This window comes from Xenopus tropicalis, chromosome 6, assembly GCF_000004195.4.
Source record: "Xenopus tropicalis strain Nigerian chromosome 6, UCB_Xtro_10.0, whole genome shotgun sequence".
Lineage (NCBI taxonomy): Eukaryota > Metazoa > Chordata > Amphibia > Anura > Pipidae > Xenopus > Xenopus tropicalis.
Genome location: NC_030682.2, coordinates 107,989,369 through 108,004,283, shown reverse-complemented (window position 1 = coordinate 108,004,283; position 14,915 = coordinate 107,989,369). Strand labels below are relative to the sequence as shown.

The 14,915-nt window shown below is 36.5% G+C and overlaps 1 protein-coding gene across 2 annotated transcripts in view; it reads right to left on the bottom strand.

Moving 5' to 3' along the window:
• yes1 (YES proto-oncogene 1, Src family tyrosine kinase) overlaps positions 1–14,915 on the bottom strand; it is a 46,423-nt gene that overhangs the window by 8,339 nt on the left and 23,169 nt on the right. For both annotated transcript variants that reach the window (XM_012964577.3, NM_001008185.1), the window contains 3 exon segments: positions 11,549–11,806; positions 5,797–5,896; positions 427–525 (listed from right to left, as the gene is read on the bottom strand). In XM_012964577.3, coding sequence (XP_012820031.1) covers positions 427–525; positions 5,797–5,896; positions 11,549–11,801 — 452 coding nt within the window. In that variant the 5' untranslated portion in view covers positions 11,802–11,806.

Below are 14,915 nucleotides of genomic sequence, written 5' to 3'. Positions count from 1 at the left end.
TCATGTTTAACTTAAAAAGGACTTTTATTATACAGCTTTTTATTTCTTGGTGACAGGTCCCCTTTAAGCTACATGCTATAGAAACTTTGCAGAGTGAGGAAAAAGCCACTTTTTTTTTAACGCAGTTTCGAAAATTTTTCGGCCAAGCAGAAAACGGGACAGATTCACTCATTACTAGTTCATATATCTGTTGCAAACTATTTGCACTATTTCCACCTGCAAAGTGTTCACGATTCTGATATTCTGTGAAATGCAAGGAAAACACATAGGTGCACAATTGAGATGGCATAATGGCACTGGATATATCATATTGCAAGCTAAATAAAATGGTCTGGCAAACTCAAAATGTATATATGATATAGCTACTTTTTTGTGACCTTCTTCTATAAAGGCTTTAGCAGAAAGGTACAACAAATGGGGCCTTACTCTTCAGCTTGTATGGAGTCAGCAGGAGCGACATAGTTACTGGGTATGTAACCAGTTTTTCCAGTGGCTATTGATCTCGCTTCCCACCAGTCGCCCTCCCTGAAACAGTAGAAAAAAAAATTGTAAACACAAATTACAATTATTTAAAGCATTCCCAGTCAAAATGGCAGTTTATATATAGTTCATGCAGAACAGCAACACGTGTCCAAGGATGAATGAATATTCCATTTATCTCAATACGGTTTATAATTATATAATTCTAATTATGCAGAATCATACTAAAACTCCAGTCTATAATGCATGATTAAAAAGTAAGGGATCAATTATCTGAAAACCCATTATCCAGAAAGTTCCAAATGATAGGAAGGCCACCCCCTTCCATAGATTCAATTGATGAACATTTTAAAAATGATTTCCCTTTTCCCTGTAATAAAACAGTACTTTGATATCCATACCTTTAAATCTACTAAAAAATAATTGAAACTTTAAATAAACCTAATAGGATATTTTTTTTGTTTATTTTATTTTAGGTGGGATCAAATACAAAGTTATGGAAAGACTCTGGGAAACCCCAGATCCCGAGGATACTGGATAACAGGTCCCATACCTGTAATGGCTGTCTGCATATCCTTCTTTTTATCTTATACTGACCATAACTGGTTGATATAATCTGCATTTCTTATCTAAGCCCTTAATGCTTTTTCATGTTAAAAGGGAGTATGTCAGAATTTAAGTAATCTTGTAGTCACAAAATTACCTCTGAATATCTTTCAATGCTACTACTACTACTACAAAAAAAGAAGATAAAATGGTTAATAGTCAGACTCAAGTGTATAGATCTGTATGTTACACACAATCTTAAATGTAATCTATAGTTACAGCATTAGTACAAGGGCAAATCATATAAGAATGATGTGTTACACATGTAAGTGATTTCCAGTAATGGTCAGAAATAATGAATGCCTTTCCAACCTGGCACAGATTCATAAAACCTGAAAGCAGAACAATCATTAAGGCAGTTTGATAAATATATGCTTGCATGACCAAAAAAAAAAAAACCTCGAAAAATACTTTAGTGGCTGCACTTTTTCGGGCCACGTGTGAGCTCAGAATTATCATCCCAGTAATTTTAGTACCATGGTAAATGGTTGTTTACTTGATCGGACAGGTTGGAAAATTTTGGTCAGATAACAATAAAATCTGTATGTATACAATACATTACCAGGAAGTCACTTTCATACGATTGGTGTCTGCCAACTATTCAGAACATCCTCCCATTTGTTATTTTTTAGGGCTTTCTCCTACAATTTCAGTCTGTATGTTAGTTTTAGATTGTTGCATTTAAATGTACGACCGATATCTGAACGTTTGTTGGAAGAAGACTAAAATCTGAACATAAATGGCCATCTTTAGAAGCAAAACAGGCTTCCAGTATAGCCAAAACCTTAACCCTTGATCTAGATAAGGTACTGTTTAAGACAACTAACCTTTAAACAGGAATTGGAAGATCTTCAGATTAAAGTATAATATTTGTATAGTTCAATAGCATGTTGGGAAAGATAGTTTCATCTGCACAATTATTTTCAGGGAATGACTCAACAGATGTCAAGGAACAGTATATAAATTGCATTATGTTACCCTGCCAGTAACTGGCTGGCAACCTGCTAATTACTGCATGTTAGGATTTTTATGTTAACACCCCTGTCCAAATTGTAATCCTGCTGCCCCTTTTCCATCCCACCCAGTAATATTACATTATTGCAGAGTTCCTGCTGGTAGGAAGATGCCCTCTTTTAATTAGAGAGCTTGCAGTAGTAGCATGATAGGAGTACATTAATAGATAACAAAACAAAAATATCGCTGGTGGGTTGTTTATACATTTGTTTCATTTGAATTGAAAGAAATCTTTAATGTTCTTGGCTTTGCTTTTGATGTATCCAAGATCACAAAATATTAACTACATGTATATTTCACAAAAAGCATACTTTGTGTTTGAATTCTATAGAAGTACCCAAATCACAGTGAAATCATTAAATGCATGCAATAGCACTGGTGTTTTATGTGCTATCATTATACTATAAGCCATGCTTTGCCCTCCAGATATGCTGTAATGATACTAACACATTTCCATCTGTCGTGCATTTCCAACAATATAAAACTGCCTGAATTAATTATACTGGATGGATCACTTTCCCTGCTATTTAGAATATAATTGCAAATCATTTAGCCATTGCACTAAAAGGTTTTTTTTTTTAGTTAGCAACTGATAATTCAATGCTGCGTAGATCGTTTCTGTAAATAAGCATACACTCCCAGCCTACAAGGACTTTTTATAAGATTTAGAAGCTTTTTTTTAACTAATCCAGAACTGACAGGTCTAACTTTAACATTCTTAACAGGACAGCCTAATCCTGAGAAAATGTATTTCTCTGAAAATGAATGCACTACTAACTGGAACCACACTTAAAGGAGCCTTGCCCCAAGTAAGTATACCTTTCTTTAAATCCACTTTTGCTTTCACAGAAAGCAAACGTTGTTCCATTATCTCACACATGTTAGACATTCATTTAATTGCAATGTGCAAATATATTCCTCCATTCATCCCAGCCACTCAATACCATGGTTTCTAGTCATGCATTCTAACTATTATACTATCCTGTTATTTTTAATCCCATGCATTCTAGTTATCATATTTCCATTAATTTTACCCATATCTGAAACATTCTTTGGATAGAAGGACATTCTATCCAAAGAATTCCCATACATTGTAATCATCTTATGTCATGTGCCAGTCATAAGCACGATCCTCTTCCACGCCATGCCAAGGCAGTGCTAAGCATTATAGCCAGCTTCAAATTATGACGACTTATTCCACAGTTTACCCCTATGCCACACATATTTGACATCTTATTCCACGCATTCCATGCCATTCAATCTAACCATTCTTTCACATTTATCCTTTCTATACAAAAAATGTATGTTTAGTTTATTATCCATGTAATAAAAGACAAACAAGGAACAAGCTATATATACATTTTATTTTAAAAGTTTTAATAATCTGAACTTTAGATAACAGTGTTTGATCACCTCCCTAGAGATTTCGGCATTTACTCTGCTACAATTAGCACCTGTAATTTTATTATGTGCATCTTTAAAGGAGAAGGAAAGGTAAAAATCACCGGGGAGTGGCAAATTTTAGGCACCCCCCAGTGATTGTTATCACTTACCTTTTACCCCGGGCTGGTGCTCCTGTTAGGAGCAAAACTGCACCCGGGGCCGGTGCTTGTGCAGTGGAGCGAAAAACAACTTTTTTGTAAAGTTCAGCCTTTCACTCTACTGCACATGCGCAAGCGGCGCAGAGGAAACGCTCGCAGGTACACCGGCTGTCCTAATAAGGGAATTATGTCATGAAGCAGGCTGTTTCTAGGCATCTTTCATAGTATCCTTAAGTTTTCTATGCAGTATTGAAGTATAAATGGATACTGACTTATTGAGAGAAATACAAAAATATTAAGGTAACAATCACCCATATGCCACATATAAAACGAATGAGTATGTAGGAATTGTACATAATACTAATTATCTTTGAGAAGTGTAAAAATCACTTGTTGCATATTTAGCAGCTGACAGGAATATATAAAATGTATCACAAGCACTTCTTATTTATGACAGATTTTACAATGGACAACTGCTACGCTTTACTACATGTACACCTGTCACACACACTGTGTGCTTTTGACAACTGTCATATTAAGCAGAGGATACACCATCTGTAGCTGCCAACTGCAAGGCATTCAGGGAATACATAAAGTATGCAAAGAGCATATATGACTGCAGGGTTGCTCAAATTGCTGACCTGCTGGCATATTCATGCTCCAGTCTGCAGCAAAGAATTACAATGATCTAACAAAAAGATTTTGAAATATGCATTTCTTTAATTAGAATACTGGGACTTCAAATAATGTTATGCTTTTAACTCACATAAAAGCGGATACTTATAAGTCTAAAAAACAAAGCCAAAAAAACTACTCCAATACTTCTAAGGAGTGTTCTGAAGCTCTCCTGATGGCCAAACGAGGAGCACATATACCTATGTAAATAAGGAAGTCACTGCCAAGAACATAAATAACAGCTCGGGAGCTGCCAATAAAGTCTAAATGTAAATACTCATCCATAGAAGCAAATAGAGCACTCACGAGACACAAGGGGCAGATTTATCAAAATGTGAGTTCAGAGCAGAATACATAACAACTCACCCACGTTCTATTTATTCCTATGGAAAAGTGTATTTATTAATGGATGAAAATTAAAGCTCACCATTTGATAAATATGCTTCTATCCTATTGAAAATAGATTATAACTGATGGTGGCATAACTAAGAACTAGGGGTGCATTCTGATGAATCCAATTGCCTGGCCTAACCTCCTTGGTCAAACAATATACTGGATATAATTAAGAACTGTATTCAAAACGTATCCATGATTGTAGTATATAATAATCGAAATATAAATTATTCATTCAAAGTATGTAAATGGTTATTGGGAATCAGATAAATTATCAACTGATCTACAAAAACAGTTGCTAGTAGCATATAACCAATATACCCTACCAGAAAAAAAATGTATGTATATTTATTGTTCTTTTACTGGTTTAAACCCAAACGTCTGCACTGACAGGATGGACTACCCTGGGGAAAAAAATCTATTATACCCCCAACATCTGAATTATCAAATCAGGAACAAACACCTTTGTTTCTCTCGATGATGTCCCATCCAACATGTGCCGATTTTGCCTGTGAAGCCCTGCCCATTTTTTGTCCTCAATGCAGGACTGGCCCACGAGAAAAAAAGCACACCATTAAGAGCTCTTAATCATTTAATAATAATAATAATAATAATAAAATACATATATATTTTTTTTTTTTTTTTTAAAACCTTTGGTTAACCACTGAAGGGTACCAATATACTGGGCACATGCAGTGAGGAAAAAGGAGTCAACAACTCCTGCCACGTTTGATCTATTTTTTAAATATTCTCTGTGCTGCCTTGGGCATGCCCACAATAGTCAAAAGTACTATTATATATGTACCTGCCCAGGCAGGTGAAGGGGATACTCGAGAATCAAATTAAAACGGCTGAGCTCTACAAGAAAGTATCCCAGGCCGGAGCACATGGTCAGAAATTTGCTCACTAAGCAGGTAATTAAAAATATATTTTTTTAATATGCCTCTAAGTATTTGTCTTTTAACTAGAAGAAACAGAATAATTATCTAGCAGCAATCTTATGTAATGAAAGTGATTAATATTTCATCTACAAGAAAGTTACAGGTGTAAAATACAATGATGAAAGCAATGAACTGAATTCACTTACGTGTTGTTTATTATCTGGAACCTTTCACCTTTTCTAAAGGACAGATCTTCTGTTGTTCTAGCTTCATAATCATATAAGGCCACAAAAACTGTAACGCCACCTACAAGCAGTAGAATAAATAATCTGGGTCATGAGGAAAAAACTAATATTTATACATATGCTAAAGTATTGTGAGCACAATATAAAATATATGCCTGTGTGTCATAGAATTGTGAGAATACCTAATCAAGCCTACAGATGCAAGTTCTAATGAAAGCCATGGGAAAAACAGCATATCATGCATATAGTGTATGAGAGGGTGTCCCACAGACACTTAGAGGGCAAGGTCACACAGGGTGGATTGTCAGCCTGCGGGCAAGAGCAGGCTGACAATCCGTCTGAACACTTCAAAATTCTTCTAGTTGTGCCTGCACCCAGAAGAATTTAATCCGCCTGGGTGCAGGCACACACAGATGGTATCCGCCAACAAACACGAAACTAGGCATTTGTAGGGCAGATATCAGCTGCCTGTGATGGAACAGAGTGGATTCAAGTGGTTCTAGGTACAACTAGAAAAATTTTAAAAAACGTACTGTGTGACCTTGCCTAAGGGTTGGCTACTTAATCTGTTAACCCCAAGGCTAAAGAGGAATGTCACCCAAACACAACTTAAACTTTCTGAAAAGTAAACATAGTTTCAAGCAACTTTGCAATATACATCAATTAAAGAATATGCAGCCTTCTGCAATTTAATGTTAATTTAAGGGTTTAATATTTGAAACGGCTAATCTAGCCCCCTGTTCTTCTGCTGATCTGGCTGACTACTTTGAGACTCAAATAAAATGTAACAGTAGTGACTGTCCTCAGCCTGCATCCTCCCAATCCCACAATTCCCTGCACGTGGTGTCATTGTGGATAATGTAGTTCCTTCACGCTGTCTGTAAACTGTAAGTCACATAGTTCATAATCCTCGAAAGATCAGGTAATTAAACTTACAGCAAACAAAACTAGAGAGGAACCTAAGAAAAAAAACAAAAAAAAACAAATAGGAAGACATGGAATATATCTACAGAACACAAAGAATGAACTATATCCACTGCAGCTAGAGCACCGGTGCCTACAGGATTTGGGTGGGCCCAAGGAGACACATCATATTGTGTTTCTTTAAGAATAAGTTAAAATATTGATTCTTCCAATAGTTTTGTTTTAATTGGCAATAATTATATTATGGTATTTTAAGCGCACGCTACCAATGTTCTTTGAAAGCTACACAAATGTATGTGACTTTAAGAAGTTAAACTATTAAGACAGCAGCTGTTTAGCAAAAAATTTGCTTCCCTGGGCTAAGTCTCCTTGGGTTAAGCAAGTGTCCCAAGCAGCTGTTGGCCTTTTATCATTCTGAATAGTGTGTACAGAATGTCTACAGCTATCACATGTCTGTGATTTAGCCATGGCGCTTTTACAAATCAAATGATCTAATACTGTGTGTAACTGGCTAGCACTAGCACACATCCATGTCAAGCTTTTGTATAATATTGTAAAAAGAAAAGTATTTAATAAGAGAAACAGAGAAGTTGTGGGAGCGATGGTTGCGGGGAGACGGAAAATCTCTGTAATATCACACAGATGTGGGGGAAGCCATGCTGCAACTTAATAACACTGCAAATCACTTTAGATGTAATTGCTGAATAATCATGGAAATGCATTGTATGTGCCGCTAAAGAAGTACAGGTATAGGACCCATTATCCAGAATGCTCGGGACCAAGGGTATTCCGGATAAGGGGTCTTTCCGTAATTTGGATCTCAATACCTTAAGTCTACTAAAAAATCAATAAAACATTAATTAAACCAAATAGGATTGTTTTGCACCCAATAAGGATTAATTATATCTTAGTTGGAATCAATTACAAGGTTCTGTTTTATTTCTACATAGAAAAAGGAAATCAGTTTTAAAATTCTGAATTATTTGATTAAAATGGAGTCTATGGGAGACGGACATTCCGTAATTCGGAGCTTTCTGGATAACGGGTTTCCGGATAAGGGGTCCGATACCTGTACTACATGTTTGTATTTATTTGCTGAACTCCTGGTTATGATTTTTTTAACAATGTTGCAAAAGCCAGTCTTCTTCAGCAAGAGGTCTGTCAATCTGTTGGCTTGTGTTACATTGTTTCAAAAGCAAAAGCCACCAGGGCAGGGAATAGAAAACGACAAACACTGCTTTTAATAGCAAGTATACAAATAACTTAACCATTACACATGTGTTCTGACTGTATATTGCAAAGTTGGGTTGACATGTCCTTTAAAATGCATGTAGAGAGCCCGGCATTGCTAGGGCTTAACTACCTTCTGGCAAGTTTTAATTCAGACAATTGAATAGAAATTAAACTTTTTTTTACATCTATCATAACGTTATCTTTGCATGCTATTTATAATTGTCATAAAAGTATTTGCCGGATGCTTTTGCGTATATTACCTATCTGATCCCCCACGTTCCTCTATGAGGGGGTGCCATATTTGTGCAGCCGTTGTCCGTTACCATTAGAAGCCAACAGGTTGACAGTCAGGTTTAGGAATTTCAAGTAACAAATATTTCAAACTTGAACTTATAAAAGCAAACTTAGCAGCAAAAAATGATCAATATGACCTATAGGTAACTTTTTATGTAGATTAATAATTTAATAAGTAGTTTTGTTTGTGTCAGTTTCACTTAGTATGTTAAAAAATTCTTTGCAGGTTGTAGCAGTACTCCTTTTTGCAAAAGTGAAACAAAAAAATGATTTAGGTCACAGAGAGGCGATGTTTCAGGCCTTATCTTTGCCTTTTATGAAGTCTAAATTAGCCTCAATTATATCAATTAGTATGTTATAAAATAACCTAAGCCACTTTTTAATGGCTATCTAGTTTGAATTACTTTACCTTCATCTCCTGCCTCTTTCCAGCTTCCAATTTAAAATGCTGGTTGTGGGGGGGCATTGACCCCAACTGCTTTGTAAGACTACAATTTTATGGCTATGGTTTAATTTTTATTCTATTAAGGCCATTTCCATTCATCTGGTTACTCTGTTATACAGCTTAAAAATTGGGTTCCCACCTTCGCCAGTACGGCTGACAACATGAGTGTGGAGCAGTGACGTTGGGTGTGGGTGTGATAATGTTGGTAGTGGACATGTTGACGCTGGAAGTGGAGTTATGATGTGGGGGCAAGGTTATTGCATCACTTAATGCAATTGGGTGGATTTTGGTCCTGTTGTATCAATGTTGAAAAACAAAGCTTGAACCGGAGAGTCACTTGAAAAAGCAGGCTATCCGGTTCAAAACTGGCAAGGTTAATTGAAATTGCAAACTGGAGGAGTGTGCTAATGAAGAACAAAACAGTTCAAAAACCACAAAAGCCAACAATGAAGCCCAGTTAAAAATTGCCTTAGAATATCTTATTCATACTATATTTTAAATTTAAAAGTCAACTACCCCTTTAAGAACAACAACAACAACAACACAAAAGCCTCACAACAAATTGGATTTTGTTGTTTGCCAGGCTTGTCACTTGCTAGTGACATTAAACAACATCAACATTTTCTGGTGCAGGCTACGTGGTAAAACAGGAAGGTAATAAACTGAAAGACCATAAAATGAGGCCACACTAAAAAGTAAAATGAAGTATGGCTTATGTGAATAAAGAGCTGAACAAAGCAAGGATTTTTGTTTATTTTATACATTTAGACAATTCCAGTTTATGTCGACTCACTGTACTCTTTATACTGGACTGTATCTTATTGCCTTTATTTGTTGGAAAAGCACCAACCTTTTAATTATTAATTTTTGCTTCGATGTTGGAAAAATACTAATGGAGTCAAATTCACTGCCAGTCTTCTGTTTACAACTCCCCTGACATGAGAATAATGGAAAGTCAATAGACCACACAAAGTTAAAAGGAACACATGGTGCACTTATGTGAAAGCATGCTGTACCTGGTCATCAATAATAGTATGTTTCATCAACAAGAATATAAATTGAGCAATTATGGGAAGTGAGAATAGCTGGAGATACAACAGAAACCTTTATATGTCTCCTGGAGACCTATGCTTCTTTATTTTAAAGAGGCAGTTCAGCTTTATGTTAACTTTTAGTATGTTATAGAATGGCCAATTCTAAGCAGTTTTTGGTCTGCATTATTTATAGTTTTTGTATTATTTGCCATCTCTTTTCTAACCTTTCCCAGCTTTCAAATAGGGGTCACTGACCACAGCAGAAAAACCTTTGCTCTTTAAAGCTACAATTTTATTGTTAGTTTTTGTAACTTACCATTCTATTTAGATTCCAAACTGCAGAATTTTAAAACCACGAATGATAAAACATGAAGACCAATTGCAAATTGTTTCAGAATAGCACACTCTACACTTTAAAGTTGAACAACCCCTTTAACAGGGCAGGCTAAAATTAAAGCACCTAAGGCTGTCAGGGATTAGACAAACTAAGGCCACAATAGGAAGAAGCAGGAAAATCATACAACTAAAGGTCCCCATACACCATAAGATCTGCTCGTTTGGCGATGTCGCCAAGCGAGCAGATCTTCACCCGATATCCCCACCTACGGGTGGGCGATATCGGGTAGCAAGTAGCTAAAAAAAAAAATAATCCGATCGTTTGGCCCTGGGCCAAACGATTGAATTACATTTGCGGCCATGGGGCAGTCGGTTCGGGGACCGCATCAACGAGCCAATGTGGTTTCCGATCCGACTGGATTTTCTAACCTGGCCGATCGAGATCTGGACAATTTCAGGCCAGATATCGGTCGGCCAGGCCGCTTGGTTCTGCCCATACACGGGCCGATTAGCTGCCAAATCAGTCCAAGGGACCGATATCGGCAGCTACTATCGGGCCGTGTATGGGGACCTTAAGATACATAGTTTGAAATAAGGTTTATATCTTCCTAAATATATATAGTTTAAAAAAAAAAAAGGTGGCCATGCACCAACTCATGTATGGAGGCAGACAGTCTGCAAAATTGATACCTTGTTAAAATAGCTCATTGTGCCAAAGACCTTATTAGAGCATTGATGCAGTCCTCTATTGACAGGTATTACATTTCCAATGATTATCCCAGAGGTCATACAATAGAGAAAAAAAAGTTCCACCAGCACACCCTTACCTCCTCCAATGCTTAGTACTTGGTGCACGGCCCAGAGTCGGCGATCCCAATAAAGTCCAATAAGAAATTTAGCCAGCACAACAAGTATGGTGCAAATTAGTATTTCTTATTGTTCCAGAGGTCAAACAGATCTATTAGTCTATGACCAGCTTTAGTTGTATGTGTTAACTAATGAGTAATTGTTTTCATTCACCATACTTCTTTCCCCTGTAATGAGGCTAGTTTGTCGATCCTATACCTGTATAAGCTAACCCTTCTCTTGCCCCAGAAGCCGCGCCTGTCACAATTTGAGGTAAGGAAGAGTGCATTATACAAAGCTTATCTATGGACTAGTAATTTGCTACTGTCTCCTACTCCCAAAATAGATTACACTTGGAAAGAGAAAGAGGTTTCTCTTTTAATATTTGCCCTGCCCAATGCAAGATAAAAAAAAAAAAAAAAAACACAGATCAATGGATTCTGTTATGACTAAAATAGTCAAAAAAAAAAAAAAAAAAAGGCAGCACAAGTCCTATTAATTTTACATGTGCTGAAAAAGAGTAGACTGCACCTTTTACCTGATCTTAGCTATGTTTGCTAAGAGTTTTTCCAAACAAAATATAAAAAAAAAACAAAAATACCTGTTAATCCCCCAGGGTATGGGACTGGTGTTGGTGAAAATATGGATGATGCTCCTCCAAAAGGGGTTATTCCTGAAGAACCGCCAAATGGTGTCATGGAATGACTATTAAAATTGGGTGCTGGTCCTTTAATTCCAGGTGATTGTGTTGCTTGTGTTGGGTCACCTCCATACTGGCTTCCTGAATCAGGCTTGGGCTCTGTTCTGTACTTTATAGATGGTCCTTTGTCTTCCTTACTTTTTATACAGCCCATGGTATCTAAAAAAAACCCAACAAGAATTAATGCAATGACAGACTAAAAATCATACAAAGCATAACATTGTTTACCTCCTGGATATGTTTGGCAAAAGAAATTATGCTCGCTGAAGCAACCCTCATTACACTGTGATTTACCAATGTGCATTATGCAAGGTATCCAGTTACGCACGAAAACCATACTAGTGTCAAATAAAAATAACTGAGATTGCACATGGCCAAATGTCACATTTTTGGTAAATTCAGTCCAGTCTACCTTCAAAATGTATAATGAACAGAAATAAAGAATTTTGGTTAATTGGAGTTTATTACTAGCAGTTTTGCACTGTAAGAAAGACAATGGGCAAGCTTGCCAAACAGAAAGCTTAAACAGGTACTGCTCCTTATGAGGACATAATGTCTTGTTTGCAGTTTGCTGCATATTTTATGTCAGCATGCTTAATTGGATTTGGCACTTATTTTCTACAGCACATTTCGTTCAGATGAGTTGTGGCAATCTGTATTTTAAGGGAATGAGTTGCAGGCTGTATTACTGTATAAACCCAATCACTCTGATACTGAATCTCACTGCTGTCACAACTTCACTGATACACTGTGCTAGAAATCTGGCAAACACACGGCTTATCAGAATCCCTTGGACAGGGTGTCCTGGCATAAATGTAAAAATTAGTAAATAGCACTCTCTTTTAGAAAAAAGATGTTAGTTGAAAAAAAAAAACAAAAAAAAAAAAACACACATGTACACATTTTACATCGGTGAAATTTAAAGCCATACTATGGTAATTTATTGGAATGAAAAAATAAATCTGCTTAATTAGTGGCTTAAACTCTTGATACAATTAAGAATACAAAGAGTAGTAGGAAATAAGTGAATGCAGAAACAAACTGGGTCGCTGGGATTGTCAGGACAACACTCTGCAATTTAATAATTAGTGAAATTGCACTGTGTTATTTCACTATGTAGTGATTAAGTCCCAGGATCTGACTCACAAAAACAAAGTTGATTTTTTTTTTTTTTGAGATGCTGTATTTACACCAATGCAAATTTATTAAGGGGAATTCGTTATTAGCATTAGTTTTGTGTATAAGTGTGTGTAACTGGTCTTTTGCCCCACAAACCACAAGGCAGACCAGAAGCTAGCAACCAAATGTGTCCCGCTTGCATTCACACATAGTTTTAACTTTAGGTGGCCATACACAGGGCAATACACTTTAAAAAAAATTTATATAAAAATACCTGTAGCTTTGTTTTGCAGGGCTTTTTTTTACTGGTCCTTAAAGGGAAGACAATGTTTTTTCAAAAACAATTTGGGATGGTTGGTAGCAAGTGGCTCTGTACAACACATATCTGATGAAGACTATTATACTACAGAGCAAAACGGTGCAGTAATGTGGTTTGTTACATATAAATTGAGGAAGGTCACACAAAGAAACCTGAAAATATTCAAATATTTGCACAGAGTCACTGCTGTAAAGTTGAATAAACAGTTAGGAATGAAACTGGTGCAGCTATCCACCAAACCTGATACTATTAAGAGGCCACAGGCCCAGAAACATAAGCCAGGCATGAAATTGTTCCCCATGGATATAAGAAGTACAAGCAAGTATCAGTGGTTGCGTACAAACTCTGGATCTGCTCAGCAGTGCACATTTATCTTCTAAAAGATTAGCCAGCATATTGTAGATTGAAAGATATTAGTCGCAAAGTATGCAACCAACTGGTGCAAAGTCTCAAAATAAATGAGCTTAACAAAATAAAGGCCACTGTGACCGTCAGCTGTCTGGGTGCACTCTAAGCCAATAGCCAAGTCTGCTTCTTTTTGTAAGCCTGATGGCACAAAGGGTTCCCCCATTTAAGTCAGTGTGTGATGGCACAGAATGATAATGGGCACTTTAATCTTTAATAATATTTATTAAAAATAAATGATAATATGCCCTTTAATTCCTCCTTTTGTAAAAAGATTATGCCCCTGTGATCTTACACAGAACTGTGTTCTGGTGTGCTTAACTTGACAACTATGACTATTTATCCTGCTATTGTACCAAACTGGGAGATTTCTCAGAGAATAGTATTTATGGGGAGAAATAGTAACTGCTATGTCTAGCAGTTCCAATTCATAATCAAATGGAAACCAAAGTTATTTAACTCCCCAGCCACTAGTAATATGCAACATAGTTTAATACATTTTTTGTATAACAAATATTAAAAATTTAGCAACCGTATGAGTTCATTTTATAACAGTAAAAAAAAAAAAAAATCTTGATGCAGAAATTGCTGCTCCTCTACTATTTATTAAAGTTAACTTAAAGAGACAGTACTTAATGGTCTCAAAGTTTATTTACTGCCAGCATTTATGTCAAGCTGACAGTACCATTTATGCAATTAAAAACAAAGATCATAAGAATGATGCATAGTGACAGGTACAGAGTAGTAGTATAAAGGCCATTTCACGATTAAATATATTAATATAAGCAAATAATAAAATGAGCTCACTCCAGTAGAAAAGATTTGCCTCTTACCAAAACAGGCAAAAAGTAAATCTTAAAGGAACAGTAACACCTAAATATGAAAGTCTATAAAAGTAATTACAGTATAATGTACTGTTGCCCTGCATTGGTACAACTGGCGTGTTTGCCTCAGAAACACTACAATACATACATTTTTTGTTTGTCCTAAACAGATCCTGGTTTAACTGCAAGGTCCAGTTTAATCCATAGTGTTGCTAATCAGCTGGGATTTCAGAAGGCTATCCAGTAAAACATTAGCTAATGCAAGGAGTTTGTATGTACTAACCATGCCTGTGTAGATTTCCTCTAGCTTGCTCCCATGAGCCAAAAACATGAAGGCAGGTTAACCAATCTGTGATAAAACGAACCATAGTTTGTATGAATGTGATAGGCATTTAAGGTGGCCATACACTGTGAGATACGCTCGTCTGGCGAGGCCGGCAAACTAGCAGATTGTCTCCTGATATGCCCACCTATGGTATATGGACCATCGGATATGCCCACCTACTGTATATTGGCCCTAGGGCCAAATTATTGCATTAAAACAGCAGATATATGGCCCGTCGGACCACAGACTGATATGGTCCCCGATCCGACGGAAAAA